At 34.9% G+C, this 19,476-nt stretch overlaps 1 protein-coding gene across 2 annotated transcripts in view; it reads right to left on the reverse strand.

The window, feature by feature from the left end:
• Window positions 1-3,389: 3,389 nt before the first annotated feature.
• Ctr1A (Copper transporter 1A) overlaps window positions 3,390-19,476 on the reverse strand; it is a 43,821-nt gene continuing 27,734 nt past the window's right edge. The window contains exons 2-7 of one of the 2 annotated variants that reach the window (XM_088263732.1): window positions 16,989-17,178; window positions 15,443-15,523; window positions 12,909-13,021; window positions 9,653-9,766; window positions 6,855-6,884; window positions 3,517-5,338 (exon numbers count right to left, since the gene is read on the reverse strand). In XM_088263732.1, the coding sequence (XP_088119858.1) occupies window positions 5,137-5,338; window positions 6,855-6,884; window positions 9,653-9,766; window positions 12,909-13,021; window positions 15,443-15,523; window positions 16,989-17,150 (702 nt within the window). In that variant the 5' untranslated portion in view covers window positions 17,151-17,178 and the 3' untranslated portion in view covers window positions 3,517-5,136. Of the gene's footprint in view, window positions 5,339-6,854; window positions 6,885-9,652; window positions 9,767-12,908; window positions 13,022-15,442; window positions 15,524-16,988; window positions 17,179-19,476 lie in introns of both variants that reach the window. The other variant, XM_088263733.1, reaches the window with a different exon arrangement.

A 19,476-nucleotide genomic window follows, 5' to 3' on the forward strand; every position in this document is an offset into this window, starting at 1 on the left:
AACAAACTATACACAGCAATAATAACACTACAATAATAACATACGATGCAATGCCCTATGCACCATTGCGTGCAAATAAGGATTAGAAGAAGACATTTGATGTAATTTAATTTTTCGATTGAAAAAAAGTTTTTCTTTGAAATTAAAATATGGTTTTGAAAAGAAAAGAGTTAATAAAAATAAGATTTTATTTTTCAATATACAGTGGAACCTCTCATAACGAGTAATTCGCATAAAGAGCAAAAAAAGGTGAAATAGTTTCTCCTTTAATGAGCGATATTTCGCATAGCGAGTTACAGAGAAAGGGTAGTCCCTTTTTCATGACATTCACTTGTGAGCCGGGACTTATACCGACGGTTAAGGGTTAAAGAAGAAGAAGAATATTACAATAAAAGTCCTGAGAAATACCATTTTCATCAGTTTATTTCTTACATAAAAATATAAATAATAATAGTTTCAATACATTTTGTGTACACAGATAAATATATCCATTTTCAATCACACCCTTTCAATCTTCCACAATTTAATTTATTTAAAACTTCCAAATATCAGTACAAACTTAACAATTGAGAAGCAGAGACAAAAATATTAATTAAATTAAATTCTAGTTGATTAAATTCTACATTTATTTATGTATATCTTAATACGTGACGCGTTTCGTTTTATTAAGACATTATCAAACACTCACCCGTGTTAATGTCTTAATAAGACGAAACGCGTCACATATTAACATATACATACATAAATAAATGTAGAATTTAATCCAATAAACCTTGTTTAATTTTGGATATATCACCTAACAAAAAAATATATACATAGAATTCCACTTTTAATGCAAAAAAAAACTTAATTTAAAAACCAGAATAGTATAAAACCTAATATAAGTAACAATTTGTGAATATAAAATGTACTGAAGTAAAGAAATAAATGTTTTTTAAATTTTACTCTATGGTATTTTATTTCAGTTACAGCTGTTTTACCGCAATGCAATTAACAATAAAAAATCACTGTTGATTTGATTTGATAAACACAATTTATGACTGTTTGATGATAGCTTAAAAAAAATTGTATTAAAATCACAAATTTTCATGTAGCTACTACAACATTATCTCTGCCCAATTCTCAGAATAACAAACATACAATTTAATTATTATTTTACTCGTTTCATATAAAATTAATATTAAAAACTAAAAATAATGAGAGAACCGAATAATAAAAAAATTTACATACGATTTTACATATTGTTCCGCGGCGAGAAAAAAATATTACAGAATATGAGAGCGTTGTAAGAATTTATTTATATTTGTAGCAGTTTCAACACATTCTCAAGATTTTAAATGTGAGACTGTATGTAACCACTAACTTTAATGTTTAAAATTAAATAAATAAAATAGTAATGTAAATCTGTGACAGAATCATTTCTACAATTGAAAAATTATATAAATAAGATAATTATTGTCAATAATTTTAGCTCCGATCTTAGAAACATAAATGAACGCAATTTATCCAATGGGTACATACACTACATCCATGGTAGCTGCCAATAATACTCTAAGCGTTCAAACAGTTTTCGTATAAGCAATTTTTAATTAAATAATTTATTTGCACCAAACACTGGATTTAACCACAGAGAGCCAAGATATTTTAGATGCAGAGGCTTTTTTTAATAGAAAGGAATTTACTTTTTATAGAAACATCCATCAAATGGGTGTCTGGGCATCCGCACAGCTTATGACCTGGCATTAGCTGGCTTACATGATCGCCTAAAGCACTCTTTAGAACAGTCATATTCCCAGATCCTGTATAGAAACTCTTGATTTCCAGTATCTTTAGAAAACTTAGGCAATACATGTTTAATAATGGAGAATGTTACCCAGTGTATTTATTAATACATCCTATTTTAAGTGTTAAGTCAGCCAGTGCCAAATCGTAAGCCTCGTGCATGCCCAGACTTCCATATTCTCTTTGTGTAAAAAGACGCTTTGTCTTTGCTGACACATACATCTTGATAACAACACTGATAAACTTCGTAAATATCTAACATTATTCTACACGTCAAAAGGAATGATTACGCTGCATAAATATTTATTAACATTTTTAAGCTACGTAAGAGTAACAATATCCTTATAAAATCTAGTCACCAGAATTGATTAAATAATTTAGTAAGTAAAATACACGAGGATGTCCAACATGACAATATTTGAACTACAATAGTCTATGGTCAAATCCATAGAAATCATTGAAAACATATAGATATTTGATCAAACTTCTTTGACCCCAATCCACCCAGAAGGTTGATAAGGCACTGAATCAAATAGACTCAGTGCCAACTTGATCATTGAAGGCAAGGTGATTAGTCCTGCACTCCTAATTATGGGATCTAGGAGAGTATTATATTCAGTGGGATATAGATGACGTAAGTGAAGGAAAACAAGGACTGCTATGTGTGAAGGAAAGTGGAGGAGAAAAAACAGAATAACAGTAACGGCTGGGGCGTTTGGGGTCGCATACCCGTACTCGCACTGGCTTGTAAAATTTGGACACTGCTAAAGTGCACGAGTCCCTAAATTTTCAATTGCTCCATAGTATTTTGTAAACCTAGTTAATATCATATGTCATCTCATACAACTTTGGTGGTCATATTGCAAAAATGCTTTTATTGAATGATTGAGTTTTCTTATTTATTAAATTGGCATTTCAAATCATATATGTATCGGGTTTTGGTTTATATAAATAATAATTATCATTCTCTATCCATTCCTACTTTATGGCGCACAGGGGAAACACTGATTTACATCAAAGAAGTGTTACTCAAGTGCCTTCTTTAAATTTACAATTAAAGTGTTCAGTCCTGCACTTCCGGCAACAGTGATATCAAATAAATATTAGAGTGATCACTAAAATCTTTTTAACTTGACCGGCCTGGGAATTCAACCTGGAATCTCCGACACGGTAGCCAAACTCGTTAAACACTATAATTCGGAGGCAGGCGAATGCTTTTGAGACGATATTTTGTGAAAATGGCGCTATATAAATTAGCCAAATATTATTATTAAATTATAATGGATTATGGAATTTTACAAACTAAATGCCAAGACAAATTGAATTATAAATAGAACACTTGTTTTTTACCTATTGGGTAGTGTTTTAAATACTCAAGTGGTAAAAAAACAAGTGTTTTATTTCCGAAACAATAAATAACATAAATGCCAAGTCGACAAATAATTGCATTCTGTCCTACATATGTTTATATTGCTTTGCTTTTAAGTCAGAAAAAAGGAAATACAATGGAACCTCTCATAACCAGCACCACTCATAGCGAGTAATTCGGATAACGAGCAAAAATGTGAAAAGGTTGCTCCCTTAACGAATAACAGGGAAAGGGCAAGTTTTTTTTTTAGACATTTGCTTGGGACTTCTGTGCCAGTCAAAACAAAAAAAAAATTGCTTAAAAAGCAAATTTCTGGAATGAATTATGCTCGTAATGAGAGGTTCCACTGTATATATGTAAAGTTGTTTTTTTCTTCTTATAAATAAATGCTGGAATACATCAGGAACAATATGTCACTGGTGAACAAAATACAGAAAAAAATTCATTGATTCCAGCGACAATTACATTTTCAAGATACATAATTAGATTTTTTTATTTGAATATTTTGGTCCCCAGCAACGATACATTCGTACAAATCAATTCACATTCACCGTATTATATTTGTATCATCAATCCAACACACCATGATGACAACATGAGAACATTAAATGTTACAGCATAAAACAGCGGACAACGGAGGCATTATTGTTGCGACTTTATTCCAATAATATACATATGTACTTAATAATATTAACCGAACCGATTTATATTGTTGACAGAAAGGGAAAAAAGGCTTTTCGAAATTAATACAGTCAAACCAAAATATAAGAGAGTCCCTCAGGATATTTTTCTCTTATAAAGAGATCTCTATGTTTTTTTTACAGAAAGGTAAAATGATGAGACCTTAAGCCAGCTCTTTTTTAAAGAAGTTTCACTTATATCTGGGTTCAACTGTACAATGTTCTATTAACCTAATCACCGCGTTTCAAATCAGTTGTGACATTTAACAGTATGAAGCGCAATTAACGCAACACTTTTGACATAGATGAAGAATAGTTGAAAGTCTGGGAAATATAAATACAAAGTTTACGAACTGTAATAAGCTGGTTGAATGATCACTTTACGCAAGTGTAACATTCACCATTCTACCCATGATTGACAACCGCACTACTCAAATTTTGCAAGTCAAACATATAATCAATCTCATGATGTTCTATGATCGAGTTCACAACAGCCATCTATGATTGAACTTAGTAAGCTTTTTTTTTAGTAGGTCGTCAATCATGGGTAGAATGGTGAATGTTACATATGTGTAAAGGTGATAACTTGGGTCGTAAGCCCTGTGTCAATACTCAGACTTCCATATTCTTCTTCGTCCACATATGGAGGTGTCAAAAATGTTAAATAACTCCTCCTAAGTGAATTACAGATTTGTGAACAAGAATTTGGAAACACTTAAAATGTTATTTACAATACTTATTATGTTATTTATACCCTTTTTTAAAGAGAATCAATGATTTTTTATTACAATAACAGATACGCTAATGAGTAACAAACCATTTCAATAGTAAATTATAAATTGAAGAAAATAAGCCATTTTCATCAATGCTTCCGTACCCCAAAGAAAACATTTTCCTAAACTTAAACTATGCAGAAGTAATGTACTTAGTCATTTCAATTTCTCGTTTAGTAAGTCAATATTCATATCACAATGATCCACAAAGTTAGTGCTTTAAATATTCAAAATACAATATTCATATTTACAACATTTTGAGTGTGTCCAAATACTTGTTCACAAATCTGGATTATCTCCAATTATAGGAGTTATTTTTCACATTATCAGTATTTGGACACTCAAAATGTTGTAAATAATATTTATATTCTCGCAATAACCTATGGTTACATTGTTTTATTAGTGAGGATATTTCTGGTGCCTCGTGGATAAATACGAAGTTATACGAAACAAGCACTGTTCACGACTCTGCGTCGATGGTGGTCACGTCCGTCATGGGGGTCTCCAGGGGGCTGCGCGGGGGCCCGGGGGGTCAGTGGCAGTGCTCCGTGACGTCCACGATGACGGACTTCTTCCACCCGAAGAGGAAGTTGCCGAAGGCTGCGCCGGCCACCACGGCCACGCAGAGCCAGCTGTTGTAGGTCATGAAGATGAGCATCAGCAGGTAGGATACAGAGACCTGCACCGCGTGCAGCGCCGTCTGCCACGCGTGCGTGCGGCTGCACATGGACGGCCTGCAAAAGAGCGAGGCTTCAAATCTAACAGCCAATCGAGGCAAGACTGCCCAAAATGCACATTTTACACAGGCATCCACATTACTCATCGAGAGCATGCAAAACGATTAGAAAATGGGATTACCAATTTACTGGTAATGCCATTTTCTAATAAAAGTGGTTAGTGATGAATACAATAAAGTATAGTCTTTGATAGTCATTGTGCCACATATTTACACATTTTTTGGCTGAAATAATATTAGTCAGGAATCAAAAAATATATGAATATCGATTATTTGCAATAAAACCAAAAACTTACGGTCTTATGACCATAAGGGCGTTTGTGCACTACACGGAATCACACAGAATTTTACCGTCCGGCACGTCAGTTATCGTTTTAAAATGATGATTGGCTTGGATTGGCTTGTGCTTTTGTCCATCTTTCTTCGGATCGGTGCTCTTGATCGGTGGGTGAATACTTTGCAATGTAAATTCGATCACACTAAACTGTCGTAGTCGCTTTTATTTTTCAAAACCGGACTGCAGGACGGTAAAATTCCGTGTAGTGCACAAACGCCCTAAGGAAGGAAAGTATAGAGAAAGTGCAGAAATTATAGGGTTAATTCAAATTCTACTTATTGTTGTTGGAAATTTCAGTGAGAGTAGGAAAATGACAGATTTAACAGGATGAGATTAGGATACAACAGGGAATAAGGATTGGTCTATTCTTTAAGAATAAGTTTATTAAAATGCCAAGTTGGGCATTGAAAAATTAAGAATTGAGCTGGCTTGAACATGTGAAGCAAATGGATGACAGAAGTATGACACAAGGAGTATATTCGGCAAAATGAATGGGAGGACAGAACGAGAATGGCCAAGAAAGACTTGGCCAAATCTGGTTGTATTAAAAGTGCACATAATTGGAGAGCATGTATCACTAGATGTATGGATGAAGAGCTAGGAGTATATAGGACAGACGAGTGTGGCGTTCCATTCTCTCTGCTTACCCTTGCATAGACACGCCATGATGTAAAATAGTGTTTTCAACATAAGTGCCAAAACCAGTCATTAAAAATAAAGTGTTAGATAGACAATTTGCTTTGGGGAGTCGAAAACCACCCACTTAAACCCAACAAGCCAACAAAATAAAATGCGGTCCACACATGAAAACATACATTAAACATACAGTTTTAAGGCCATTAACATTTGAAGTAATATATTTTTTTCTTAAAACACTGTTTTTATATTGAAATAAATAGTTTTTCTTCGAGATAAAACAGTTATTTTCTTCGGTCATGAAAAAACAGTTATTGAAAGGTTAAAAAAAATATAAAAATATTTTTTAATAGACATTTAAAAAAAAAGTCAAATACCGATATAAACTCTCGAGATATCGCTCGGCCTTAATGAAACTTGAGTTACGAATGAAGTTTCTCATCCCCTCAATTATTTGTATTGTCATTACCAACATGCAAAGATGAATTAATATCAGGCGGGTAGATAGATTAAGCATGCTGTAGAGTTAACATTAACTTACGGTTGTTTCCGGAACACTTCCCCCACCATGCTGCGACAAAATTCAGACCAGTTTTAAATCACAGTTGACATGACAGTTGAATGAATAGGTTGTTGGGAAAGCTCTGTCATATTCACACATTGTTTGCGGGAAACGCTCAAAAGCGTCTTTTACATACTATTGGTAGAGAGCAGGAGACGCTTGTAAGGGTTCTGTTTGCTATTTTTTGATAGGGCGTGAGAGACGGCTGCAAACATTGTACAGATGGGAATTGGGTGTTGCGGTTACTTGTGATTAGTATACTGAGGGTCGGGCGGCAGACTGTCCGAGTGTTATTAGGGTCGGGGTTGATGAACAAAACTGCCTGACTACAATGTGTTAAGTTCAGATAATAGGGCCGTTTAGCCAGTTAGGTGCCTTCAGGGAGTCCACTCGCACTCTGTTGCTGTGATTGCGGGGCCGGCCAAACAAAATCAGCAAGTAAAGTCGCTCAATTTTTAGTATGAATTTGAATACTCTAAAATACAGAGACATCTATCGGTAAGATTTAATACTATAACAGTTTATTGTTATAATCGATTTTACAGAGATTCACATAGAGCTGTATTCACAAATTTATGTCTCTAATACAGGTGGTCAGTTTTCTCACATTAGACTATTTTTTTTAGTACATTAGTTACTGTTCATCATATGCATGTAAAATTAGTGAAAATATATCCGAACTTTTCCAACAGCCTGATGTATTTCATTTAAAAAAAATGTATATTATGACAAAACCAGACATGCAATAAGATTTTAATGCAAATAAATAAATAAATATAGGTTCACGGTGGAATCCTTTTATTGTAATCACTTAAGAAAATGTTGTTTTTGATTTTTTTTTTAAAGATATTAGTTCTGAAGAATTTAGTACTCATCCTGATTCATTATGATAACAATAAGATTGATAACACTATCCGCAATCATAATAAAGGGATTCCACTATATTATACATGTACCACTCCAAATATAAAGATCATAGCTTTGTATAAATTTTTGCTGCTATATATATTTGTAATAAAATGCTTTAAAAATCATTCAAAAGCTGTAAGCAAAAATTGTTTTGTTCAATGAATCCATTTCAATATCATGCCCAATCTTCTTCCAATCCTATAGTACATATGGCACTGTATCACATCGACCCAGTGTTGTACCAATCGTTAATAATGTGACGGCAAGATGATCAATCGTGCGCTTCAGGTAAAAGTCCAGGGTGACATAAAATAAATATTATGGTGAAAAATATCACACAAATATTCATTTTCCCCCCCTGGAAATTGGACCTAGACCTCCAGCACAGTAGCCTAACACGGTAATTATTACAATGCGTAGATGGACATAATGTTACAAGGACATTACTTAGTAGTTATAACCCTCCAGATATATGAATAAGTTAGAAGAATTCAAAATGTGTTACATCGTAAAATGCTTCGTATTCTATAGACCAGTGGTTCTTAACCGTGTTGGAGGTACCGAGTCTCACCAGTTTCATATCGCAGTCGTACAGGAGAAAGTGACCAACTAACAAAACGTAAAATGTTAAGGAGGGCCATTTAAGTCACTTTTGCTTGGCAAGAAAATAAACATCAATGCAGTTAGTCATTTTTAACAAGTCAATATATTATACTTCTAAGTTTAAATTCCTTTGGGATTTTTTTCAGGGCAATATTAAGCTAGTAAGATGTCAACAGTCAATGATCACGTTTTTGTAAAAAATGCACTTGGTCATATTCTCCTGTATGACTACGATATGTGCGTTCACCGAACTCTCAATTGGAAAAATAAAATATGTTTTTTTCGAACTCAAAACAAGTGTATATTTATATACAGGTGCACAAAATGAACAAAACAATTAAAAACAAAGAACAAAATCATTATAACATGAGTTTCACATAAAAACTATAGCAAAGTAATGCACATTTCACAATGACGACACATTATGACAATAGATCTAGTGCATTTGTTATGAACTATTTGATATCCAATCCCATTTTTCATAATATCGTACGATAAGTCGGGTGTGTGTTTCGACCTCCACCGAACCCGGGAGACTGGCTCACCGAACCTTTGGGGTTCGATCGAACCCAGGTTAAGAACCGCTGCTATAGACCGATATGGTAGCAACGCATATCGCTCACTCCTTTCAAGAACGTCATAAATCAAAAAACTTGATTTTTCAGGAGAACGTTTTTAAAGTTTAAAAATATAACACAATGTATTAAGAATAAATATCAAGCCACTTATTGAACCTTTTTCTGAGCAACAGATATTTTTAGGTAAAACCTGAAAGTTTTTTCTCCATTTGAAAAATATTTAGTTTATTTAAAAAAATAATTAAACAATACCTTTTCTTCAAAATGAAAAAATAACATTTTCTGCCCTATAGCGGGTAAATATTAAGTTAAAAATATGCCTCTTTTTCTGGGGTATAGTACATTTTTTAGGCATTCTGAAAACATGCATAACTCAAAATTGTCGATTTTTGATTTATGACGTTCTTGAAAGGAGTGAGCGATATGTGCTCCAAAGAGCAGAGTAGGAAGACAGTTACTGACTGATATAAAAGTCTGAAAGATCCTATCTGGCCATGTGCTGAGAGGAGAGAAATGCGAGCTATTGCACCTAATAGAGGGTCGACGAGGCAAAAGACAGATCTGGCTCCAGAATATACGAGATTGGACGTGGATCAGAACCGTTGAGGCGCTGTTTAGAGCTGCCCGAGATAAGGACAACTACTCTCAAGTGACAATTGACTAAGAGAAGAAGAGATGGAGACTTACTGCACAACTCTGGCTTGTTCGGCTACTTCCGGCTTCTCTTCCGGGGGCTGCACGGCTCGGTACTGGAGGCCATTATACGTTCTCCAGAATAAGTATTCTCTGTAATACTTGAGCCTGCAAAATATTGTAACAATAAGTCATGTAAAAAATTTATATTATCCACTGACACTTCGTGATGGAATTGCATTTTGAATATACCTATTACATATTAGATTAAAACCAATATTTTTAGCTTTTCCACTTTATTTTTATTTGACCAGCGACCGGGTTTCGTCGTTACCGACATCATCAGACTGGTGATGTCGGTAACGACGAAACCCGGTCGCTGGTCAAATAAAAATAAAGTGGAAAAGCTAAAAATATTGGTTTTAATCTAATAACATATTAAAAATATTGGTTTTAATCTAATAATATATCATGTAAAAAAAGTGCACTATTTTTTTTCTTTTAACCCTTATCCGCACCCAATGGTGCATAGGGCACTGCATTGTAGTGATGCAGTGTTATCTTGATCGCTAATTGCATGAAGGCAAGGTGATCAGCCCTGCGCTTCTTGTACCAGTCCAGGGTGATATTAAATAAATATGAGAGTGAAAATCGGCCATATTTATTTTGACCCCCCTGGGAATCGAACCCGGGACCTCCAGCACGGTAGCCAAACGTGCTGACCACTGCGCTACGGAGGTGGACTATAGCCATATATTACAACAATCAGTGTCATATTACTGAATTTTCTATAAGAAAAATATAACTAAAGGTAAATTCACTGTGTTTATTGTATTAAGTAACACGTAGGAACACTGCTGACCTTATTTTCCTGTATGAAATTTTTAATAATTATGTAGATTGCCTAGAGCTTTTATCACTCATCAATTTTAGAGTCCCGGGAGCACAGACCAGAAACAAAAATTTATTTAAAATCCCTAAAATGCACACCAAGTCCTACCAAAATTCATTTTTAAATCGAGCCTGCGATATGTCCAATGTAATGCTTAATGAAATAGACATCAATAATGTTTCTTTCAATACGTTTAAGACAAATATTGTTGATGTCTGTTTGACTATTTGATAAAGAAAATTTCTATTATTTGATAAAAACATGTAATATAAGTTTATTATATAGTTATGTATGGTACATGACAGTTTATTTTTTATTTTTAGATTACTTAAGTGAAAACCTCTAATTGGAACGTTATTTTTTAAATTTTATTATACAGTATCTACTCAATGAATTAGGGCCACCCATTATTTTTTTGAATACTCTGAAATCTTTTGGATTATTATATTTATTTTACATAAATACTTTAAGTTTTCTATTGACATCTAATATCATGTATATTACCTTCAATAATATGTAAAATATACCTGGATTATTTAAGCCTTTACAAAATTTCAAACCCTTTTTCTGAGAAAGGTCCCTAATTAGCACAGGTAGACAGATAGTTGAAAGTTCAAAAAATAGTCCTATCTCATTTATTAGTGAAGTTTCTTGAGTTCTGGTTGTTGTTTTGTTCAGAGAGGTTATATAGTTATCGTGTCTTGTGAAAAAAACTTAATTTTTAATTTTAGTTCATAAAGTATAATTTTTTTTTGTAAACACAAGTGTTTTTTTTTAAAAGGATAAAATGGGAAAAAGTAAAGACATTTCTGAGGAAAAAAAGTCTAGTGTTATAGTGCTACTGAAATTAGGAATACTATCTAATAGAGAAATTTCAAAAAAAGAAAACGTTTCTCGTCAAACAGTGGACAGAATTTCAAAATCAATAAAAAATCAGTCACCCGCCACCAGCAATCGGCGAAAGAACTGTCGTAGGATTAGAAAAACAACACCGAGGACTGATCGAAAAATCGTTCAAAGTGCCTTAGAAAACCGTAGTGCATCAGCAAAAACATTAAAAATAAAATTGAAAGAAGAGGGTATAAATATATCGGTATCAACACTGAGGCGACGTCTTTACGAAGTAAATCTGAAATGCAGGCGCCCTGTAAAAGTACCAAAATTGACACCACGAATGAAAGCGGATCAATTAAAATGGGCCAGGCTACATTGAAATTACTCGGTAGATGATTGGAAAAAGGTATTTATTTAAATTGAATTTTCAACATATCATTTTAGTAAATACACTTATATATTTGAATTAAACTTAAATTTTCATTATTTTTCAGGTCATCTTTAGTGATGAGTGCTGGTTAGAAGCCGTGACAGAGAGCCGTCGATTCGTCAGAAAAACACCAATGGAACGTTACAATGAGGCCTGTGTGGTAAAAGTTATCAAACACCCCCCTGCAACAATGATATGGTCGTGTATTATTAACAATTTACCTGGGCCGTTGTTTTTCGCGGAAGGAACAATGAACCAAAATTCCTATAAGCAGGTCCTCGAACGAATTTTATTGCCCTTCTACCATACACTCGACCCAACAGAAGGTCCATACACCTTCATGCAGGATGGGGCACCTCGCCACCGGGCTAAATCAATAATAAAATTTTTGTCTAACAAAAATCTGCCTTTGCTCCCCTGGCCTGGAAATTCTCTAGACCTTAGTCCTATAGAAAACGTATGGAGCATGTTAAAAAATAAGGTATACTCATTTCCAAATCCGACAGTAGACTGTCTAAAAAAAATATTCAAAAAATTTGGTCAGAAGACGAAGAAATAAAAAACATGATAAAACAGTGCATTTTAAGTATGCCAAAAAGAATTGAGGCAGTTATTTCTGCCAAAGGTGGAAATACTAAATACTAACTATATTTATATGAAAATATATGCATAATTTAAGCGTAATAAAGTGTTCATGTGTAAATAAAATTCAATGTTGTTTTATTCAAGGTTTTCTCTGAGTTATTCCTGTTTGAATTGAGAAATTGCGCGAAATTCTGCGTGGCCCTAATTCATTGAGTAGATACTGTATTATGTTATTTTTGTTAAATATTCTGTTGGTTTTCCAATAAATAAGTAAATTAACATGGCAAAACTTATCGAGCAATATATTTCAACTCATACTTCTGAGAAATTATCTCATGGCTTTAAGTGTAAATAAACATTTTCCAAAGCTGGATTTGCTCCATTCACGATGAAGCGCTCTAAACGACGCGCATGTATATGTTCCTGCTCACGCACGCACGCACATACATTCACTCACACACACATACACGCGCACACACATGGAAACCAAGTTTTGACTTTAGACACAAAGTAATGGAGTGATGTAGAAGGTCGTAATATAATTGAATAATAATGCGAATAGCTCTCACCCTTCATACAAGACGGCCATGATGAATATGATGACTATAGATCCGAGGAGTCCTCCCACAGAGCTGAACTTCCACCAGTCGAACAACACCGTCTCATTGTAGCCTCCGTGGAACTACAAATCATACCAACCAATTACAGTTGATATTATATATTGAAATAATAGTAAAAAATATGAAAAATTTGAGTGGTGTGGTTGTCAATAATGGGTAGAATTGGTAAATGTTACACTTGTATAAAGTGATTAATAATAGTTTGTATAGTGATAGCACTTAAACCAGCCTATGACGGTTGTCAGCCCCGTAAATGCCCAGACTTCCATATTCTTCATCATCTTTGATGAGATGTAAAAAGTTATTTGAAAAATAACTCCTATTTTTCCGATATTTTCTGGCGTTTCTCATGTGTGTGATTATAATCCAGGATTCGGACCTCACATACTAATATAAGAGTTTCTGCTCAGCTCAAAAAGCTTAATTTCATCTCACCAATAGATGTCTCTAATGAAGTTCTAGTGATTCAAAAACTAGGTTTCTTAATTGGTTCATATATATAGAACACCCAAGAATTTGAGTGTTGTGGTTGTCAATAATGGGTAGAATTGGTGAATGTTACACGTGTGTAAAGTGATCACTTAAACAAGCCTATGACGGTTGTCAGCCCAGACTTCCATATTCTTCTTCATCTTTGATGAGATGTCAAAAAAGAATAAAAAAAATATGTTTCTTTTGAGATCCTGATGGATAAGGGAAAACACCAAGGTAACAGTGTGGCTCAAAGAATCGCGGAAATAAAGCAGAACTGGGCAGGTCATGTGGCATATATGCAGTGTTGCCATATGCCAAATCAAAAAATCTTAATTAAACAGTCTAGAAATCTGTATCAAATCTGTATAGAATCAATTACCCAAAATCTGTATACTGGGGGTGTTAGTTGAAGTTTGCCGGTTTTACTCATAGATGTCGCTAGAGATATGTATACATTTCTATGATTTGGCATCTTTGTCATATTTTTCTATGGACATTTACCTTCAAAAATACACAAGTTACATTCTTTCAAAATAATAGTGTCATAGTTGTTTACTTAAGTGAATATGTCGAGTTTCGTTCCAAGTAAATCGCATTTGCGGCATTTGTTGCTTTTCTTATTTCATCAAAAGAAAAAAGCAGTTGAAGCTCATCGTTGCTGGTAGAAACTTATGGTGAACATGCTCCAGTGATTAGAACATGTGAGACATGGTTTCGTCAATTTAAAAGTGGAGATTTCGATTTAACAGACAATGAGCATCCTGGTGCAACGAAAAAGTTCGAAGACGAGGAATTGCAGGCGTTATTGGATGAAGACTCAACCCAATCGCAACAACAATTGGCCCAAACACTTAATGTGTCCCGAGGAGCAATTTGCCAACGTTTAAAAGCCATGGAAAAGATCCAAAAGTATGGAAAATGGGTACCACACCAAATGAACGAGAGACAAATCGAAAATTGTCGCAACCAACGCACCCTCTCATACAGCTAAAGTGGTGAAGAACACTCTCAAAGCATTGAATTGGGAAATATTATCGCACCCGCCGTACTCTCCAGACCTTGCCCCGTCTAACTATTACCTTTTCGCATCGATGGGACACTCACTCGCAGAGCAGCGCTTCGCCAATTTCGAAAAAGTCGAAAAATGGCTCGTCGAATGGCTTGCCTCGAAAGAGAAAATTTTTTTTGGAATGGTATCCATGATTTGCCTCAAAGACGGGCAAAATGTATAGAATCCGATGGTCAATACTTTGAATAAAAAAAAATTGAGATTCCCTTGAGAATTAAGCGTTTTCTTTATTGAAAAAAACAGCAAACTTCAAATAACACCCCTTATAGGTGCCTATTTGCCATTGCTTTGAAATGTTGATACAAATAGCACGATCTGTTAAACAGAACTCACATTATGCATATTCTTCACCCTTTTCACTTGATTCTAAACAAGTCTTAAAATAATTATCTTCCAGCCAGCACTGATTAAAACGTTGCGTGTATAAAAAATGAACACTCGGTCGCATGAACAAAATAGACACGTTTTGGGGAATTCTACAGTACGCTGCGTAAATTGCGTAATGTTCCATGACAAGACAAAATAGTACCCTACCCAATAATAAATAACGCACTCCAATATAAAACAAATTCTCATCTACTTATTATCAAATGTTAATCATGCTCGAATCTAGACATATTTTCATTCTTCTGTTTTATCATATACTATGTCCAATTGCAAAATGTGTATAAAACTAAAATTACTACCTAAGAGTAAAATCTGTCATCTGTAACGGCAGCCTAAAATCTGTATCAATACAGATAAATCTGTATGTATGGCAACACTGCATATATGTCTGAGGAAAGATGGATGAAAAAGGTGCTTGACTGGAGGCCTAGAAGCGTGGGTAGGCCCCAGACAAGATGGTTGATGGCACTAGGAAATCGGCGGGCCTGTGGACAACTGTGGAAGTCCAAGAGGGAGGCCTTTGTTCAATACTGGACACAAGAAGAGGACTTACTGTCATAGCCATCATGTGGCCCGCCATGGAGCCATGTCCTGCGTGACTCGCGTGTCCTGCATCTCCACTCCGGGCTTCCATCTGGAAAATAAACAGTTTTGTTAATTGAACGCACATAATACTCTTTCTTTTTACCGATACTCTCTTCCCTCTTCTATCTTCTAGTCTCTGCCAACCTGGTTCCGGGTGTCATCTGACCATCGAGTTTTAGGTAACCAAGAGTTCGCGCCTTCTGTGACCTGTCTCCAATCTTAAAACATTTCAAATGGGTGTTTTTACGTATGCAGACTGCTGGCGACGGGATTTGATAATTGTGTATATGTATTATTATATATTAAGACCTTAACAAAGAGATTGGTATGTAATATTTATATAAAAACTTTGGATATTTCCTTCTTTTCTGACTTTGAAATAAGGCCGGTGCGGAAGGTAAAAATACCCTTCCTGTCCTTAAGCATCAATAAACCAAGTAGAAATACCTTTCCCGTCCATAGTGTGTTAACTCCAGAACACTTCCATAAGAGGTGTTAGCACCTATATAATATTCTATGTGTGGTGTGATGTATGAATACCTAGGTCTCTTAGATTCATCAGAAGATTGCTTATAAACGAAAATCATACTAACTTGATCACAGATCACAGTTTATTAATTAAAATTATAAAATACAACACGAGTAAGGACTCTTTTATTATATACAAGACTATTTTTATGAACGATTTGCACGATTTTGCACGAGCCACTACGCAGCTTAGCAAGTTTACAATAACTTATAGATTTTTCAAAAGTAAACTGTAGATCAGAATATTAATTTTTCTTTTCTGTTTTATTCCTAATTTAATGAATTTAGGCAGATTATGTTAAACGTAGACGTCAATATTTTAAATCTTCTACTGATTGCCGCCATTAGCTAAAAAACTTAAATTTTCAACATAAAGTAGTTTGCAAGTGGACTACTCATACTCATGTGACCTCATATCCTCCCCGGGTACACTCCAGTCTAGCTTACTACTCTTTCAATGGCATCTGTTATCTACATTTTTCTCAGATCTGTATATAAATGTTGTTATCTGTGAAAATAATAATATAAACATCCATAAAACAAAGTTCAATATTCACGGCAAAAAAGTGTGTTTATACAAAACAATATGCATATTTATTAAATACATACTGTACATAAAATGTAAACATTAAAAATACATTCTAAAACAACATTTTGAGTGTGTCCAAATACTTGTTCAGAAAATCTGGATTATCTCCAATTACAGGAGTTATTTTCATATTATTTTTTGGCATCTCATCAAAGATGAAGAAGAATATGGAAGAAAATGTGTGTAAAGTGATCACTTAAACCAGCCTATGACGGTCGTCAGCCCTGTAAATGCCTAGACTTCCATATCATTCTTCATCTTTAATGAGATGCCAAAAAAAATAAATAATAATAATAATACATTCTAAAACATTCATTAATGCTGCATGTACTTAAATATTTTTTCTTCTTCTTCTTCTGCTTGTGCACTTCTAATGAGGGTAAGGGAAAGTTCTCACGTGCAAATGTCCCTTGGTGGCGAAGTCCGTGACGGCTTGCGTCACCGCCGCGATGGCGCCGTGAGCTCCGCCCATGTCGTGGCCGCTGTGCATGTCGTGCCCGCTGTGCATGTCGTGCCCGGCGTGCATGTCATGACCGGCGTGCATGTCGTGGCCTTCCATCGCTGGGAGAACGGAAGACTGAGGAGCACTGGAAATAAAAGAAAAAAGGTTTAGGAATACAACTATTTGACGACTCCCAGCGCAATGCTGTAACTTTAATACTCTAGATCAGTGGTCCTCAACCTTTTTATCCCCGCGGACCGGTCAATGATAGACAATTTTACTACGGCTCGCTGAGGGGGGATGTATATTGTTTATATCAAATATGTTGGGGTCGTCAAACTTATTATGTTTACAGAAAACTTTTACTTATTTTTTGTGGTTGAAATTTCCCTACTGCCACCAATATCGCTATATTTCAATGCAGTTGCCCAGATCACTTTGCACATAGCAGTTGTTGTAGCTGATTGAAGTGTGGACGTCTATCAACCAATTCGTTTGGAATACACAGCCCTTTGAGATACTCCGGAGCCATATTATGTATCGATTCATACATGAGAGATCATACTCATCCCTCACGGGAAAGCGAAACAATCGCAGTTGGTGAAGTAGTGGGGTGATGTGACTGAATGTAGAGATTCTAAAAATTTGTATCGCTGCTGCGTTTAAAATTGATTGCAGTCGAATTATTTTATTGTTTGGTAGAGCCGTGTAAACACCTTTACAATATACTAAAGTTAGTTCGTAAAGCTATGAGCGTCGGAATAATCGACGGATACGTTTGAGGAGATACATGCATGTGGAAGAGCCGAAGATTCTTCACGAAGCAGATAGAGTGCGAACCGTCGATAAATCGACTGTCTATTAATGCGTATAAAGTGCGGAGCGTCGGAATACCGACTATTGCGCAGTTTGATTTAGGTATCGACATGTACGGACGTGTCTTAGCGCGCGCATGTATAACGTTTTTATAAATAACCATTTAAAAATTATTTTGCTGTGAATTTAACATTGATTTTTGTATTTTTTTTTAAGTAAATAAATTTTATTTGAGTGACTCGATCTTCGCTAGTTTGTGTGCGCTGTAAAAAGGGAGTTCATGGGGTTTGTGTGGGGGAACATTTAAGTCAATGATTTTTTTAAATATTCTTGTTTGTTTTCTTTTTTTATTAATTAAATAAATACATTTAAAGTAAAAAATATGTTTCATTTGAGTAGTTTGATATGTACCTTACACATAACAGAAATAATTACGAAAACTCATCTACATTTGAGGAAAACAATTAAGATTCTGTGCACACTTAATTAATAAAGTACTTTTTTTCAAAAATCCTTTAGCAACTTATGCAAAATATGTGAAAATAAGCTCAGCACTATAAGGGTTAATATGGCATTATATTCTCTTTGCCTTCTTCTCACGCCACATCTCCGCATGGGTATGCGGAGAAGTGGCGTGAAGGTTAGATATAAATCGATGATATGCGAGTATGCATGCCTTTTTGTTGGGGACAGGAGGAATACGTAATAAATTGAGTTAGCCCTTTTCATCTTCTACCTATATTCCCTTCAATTTTAACCACTTATAAATATTAATGAAAATATGTAGATGTATAAGTGGTGTATAAAATGTATAAAATTTATAAGTGGTCAAAATTCCCTACAATTTTAACCACTTATAAATTTTAATGAAAATATGTAGATGATGGAAGGAACACCAGGATAAGAGTAATATGCGAGATCGAAGATGTGGGTGGGGAAGTCGACGAAGGAGACAATGGTATGAGGAGAATGGAACCATCCAGACTCCACCAGATTGCATGGAACGGCCAACTCCAACGTAGACGACTCCCGGGCAGACCACCAAAGAGAAGGGTTGACAGCTGGGAATCGACATCGCAGGAGGCTAGTCCCTTTTAAAAACAAGCCACAAGGCCTACACCAAGAAGAAAAGAGTAAGAAGAAAAACCTACCAGTGGTTTTGGTAAATATATAGTTTAACACACAAATAACTATGTTCAAAAGAGGCACACACTAAATGAAGCTGTCATTCGATGAGCGCTCACTTAAATACGCAACTGAGTCTGCAAAAATATAAAGCGATGTGAACTTGGCGAACTTGTACAGTCGGCGTGTTATTATTCCACTAATCGCACATCTCATTAGATGCAAATATTGCGGGAATACCAAACTCAAATCTTCCAGTGAGACTGCTTCGCAATCCGCGTAATGAGATGTACTTTGTTTACAAACAAAACAACGTGTTTTCCGAGTGATTTGTTATTATTTAGCCAACTGTAATGCCGTCGAGTGCAAATTACGACGCTATAAATAAAATCTAGTTAGTGCAATAAGTTTAGATAAGATATGGGAGATAACGCTCGGCATAATACTTGAGACATGTCGCTCACTCCTTTCAAGAACGTCATGAATCAAAAATCATTAATTT

This window comes from Brachycentrus maculatus, unplaced genomic scaffold (assembly GCF_059751285.1).
Source record: "Brachycentrus maculatus isolate JH-2025_06_01 unplaced genomic scaffold, ASM5975128v1 h1tg000202l, whole genome shotgun sequence".
Lineage (NCBI taxonomy): Eukaryota > Metazoa > Arthropoda > Insecta > Trichoptera > Brachycentridae > Brachycentrus > Brachycentrus maculatus.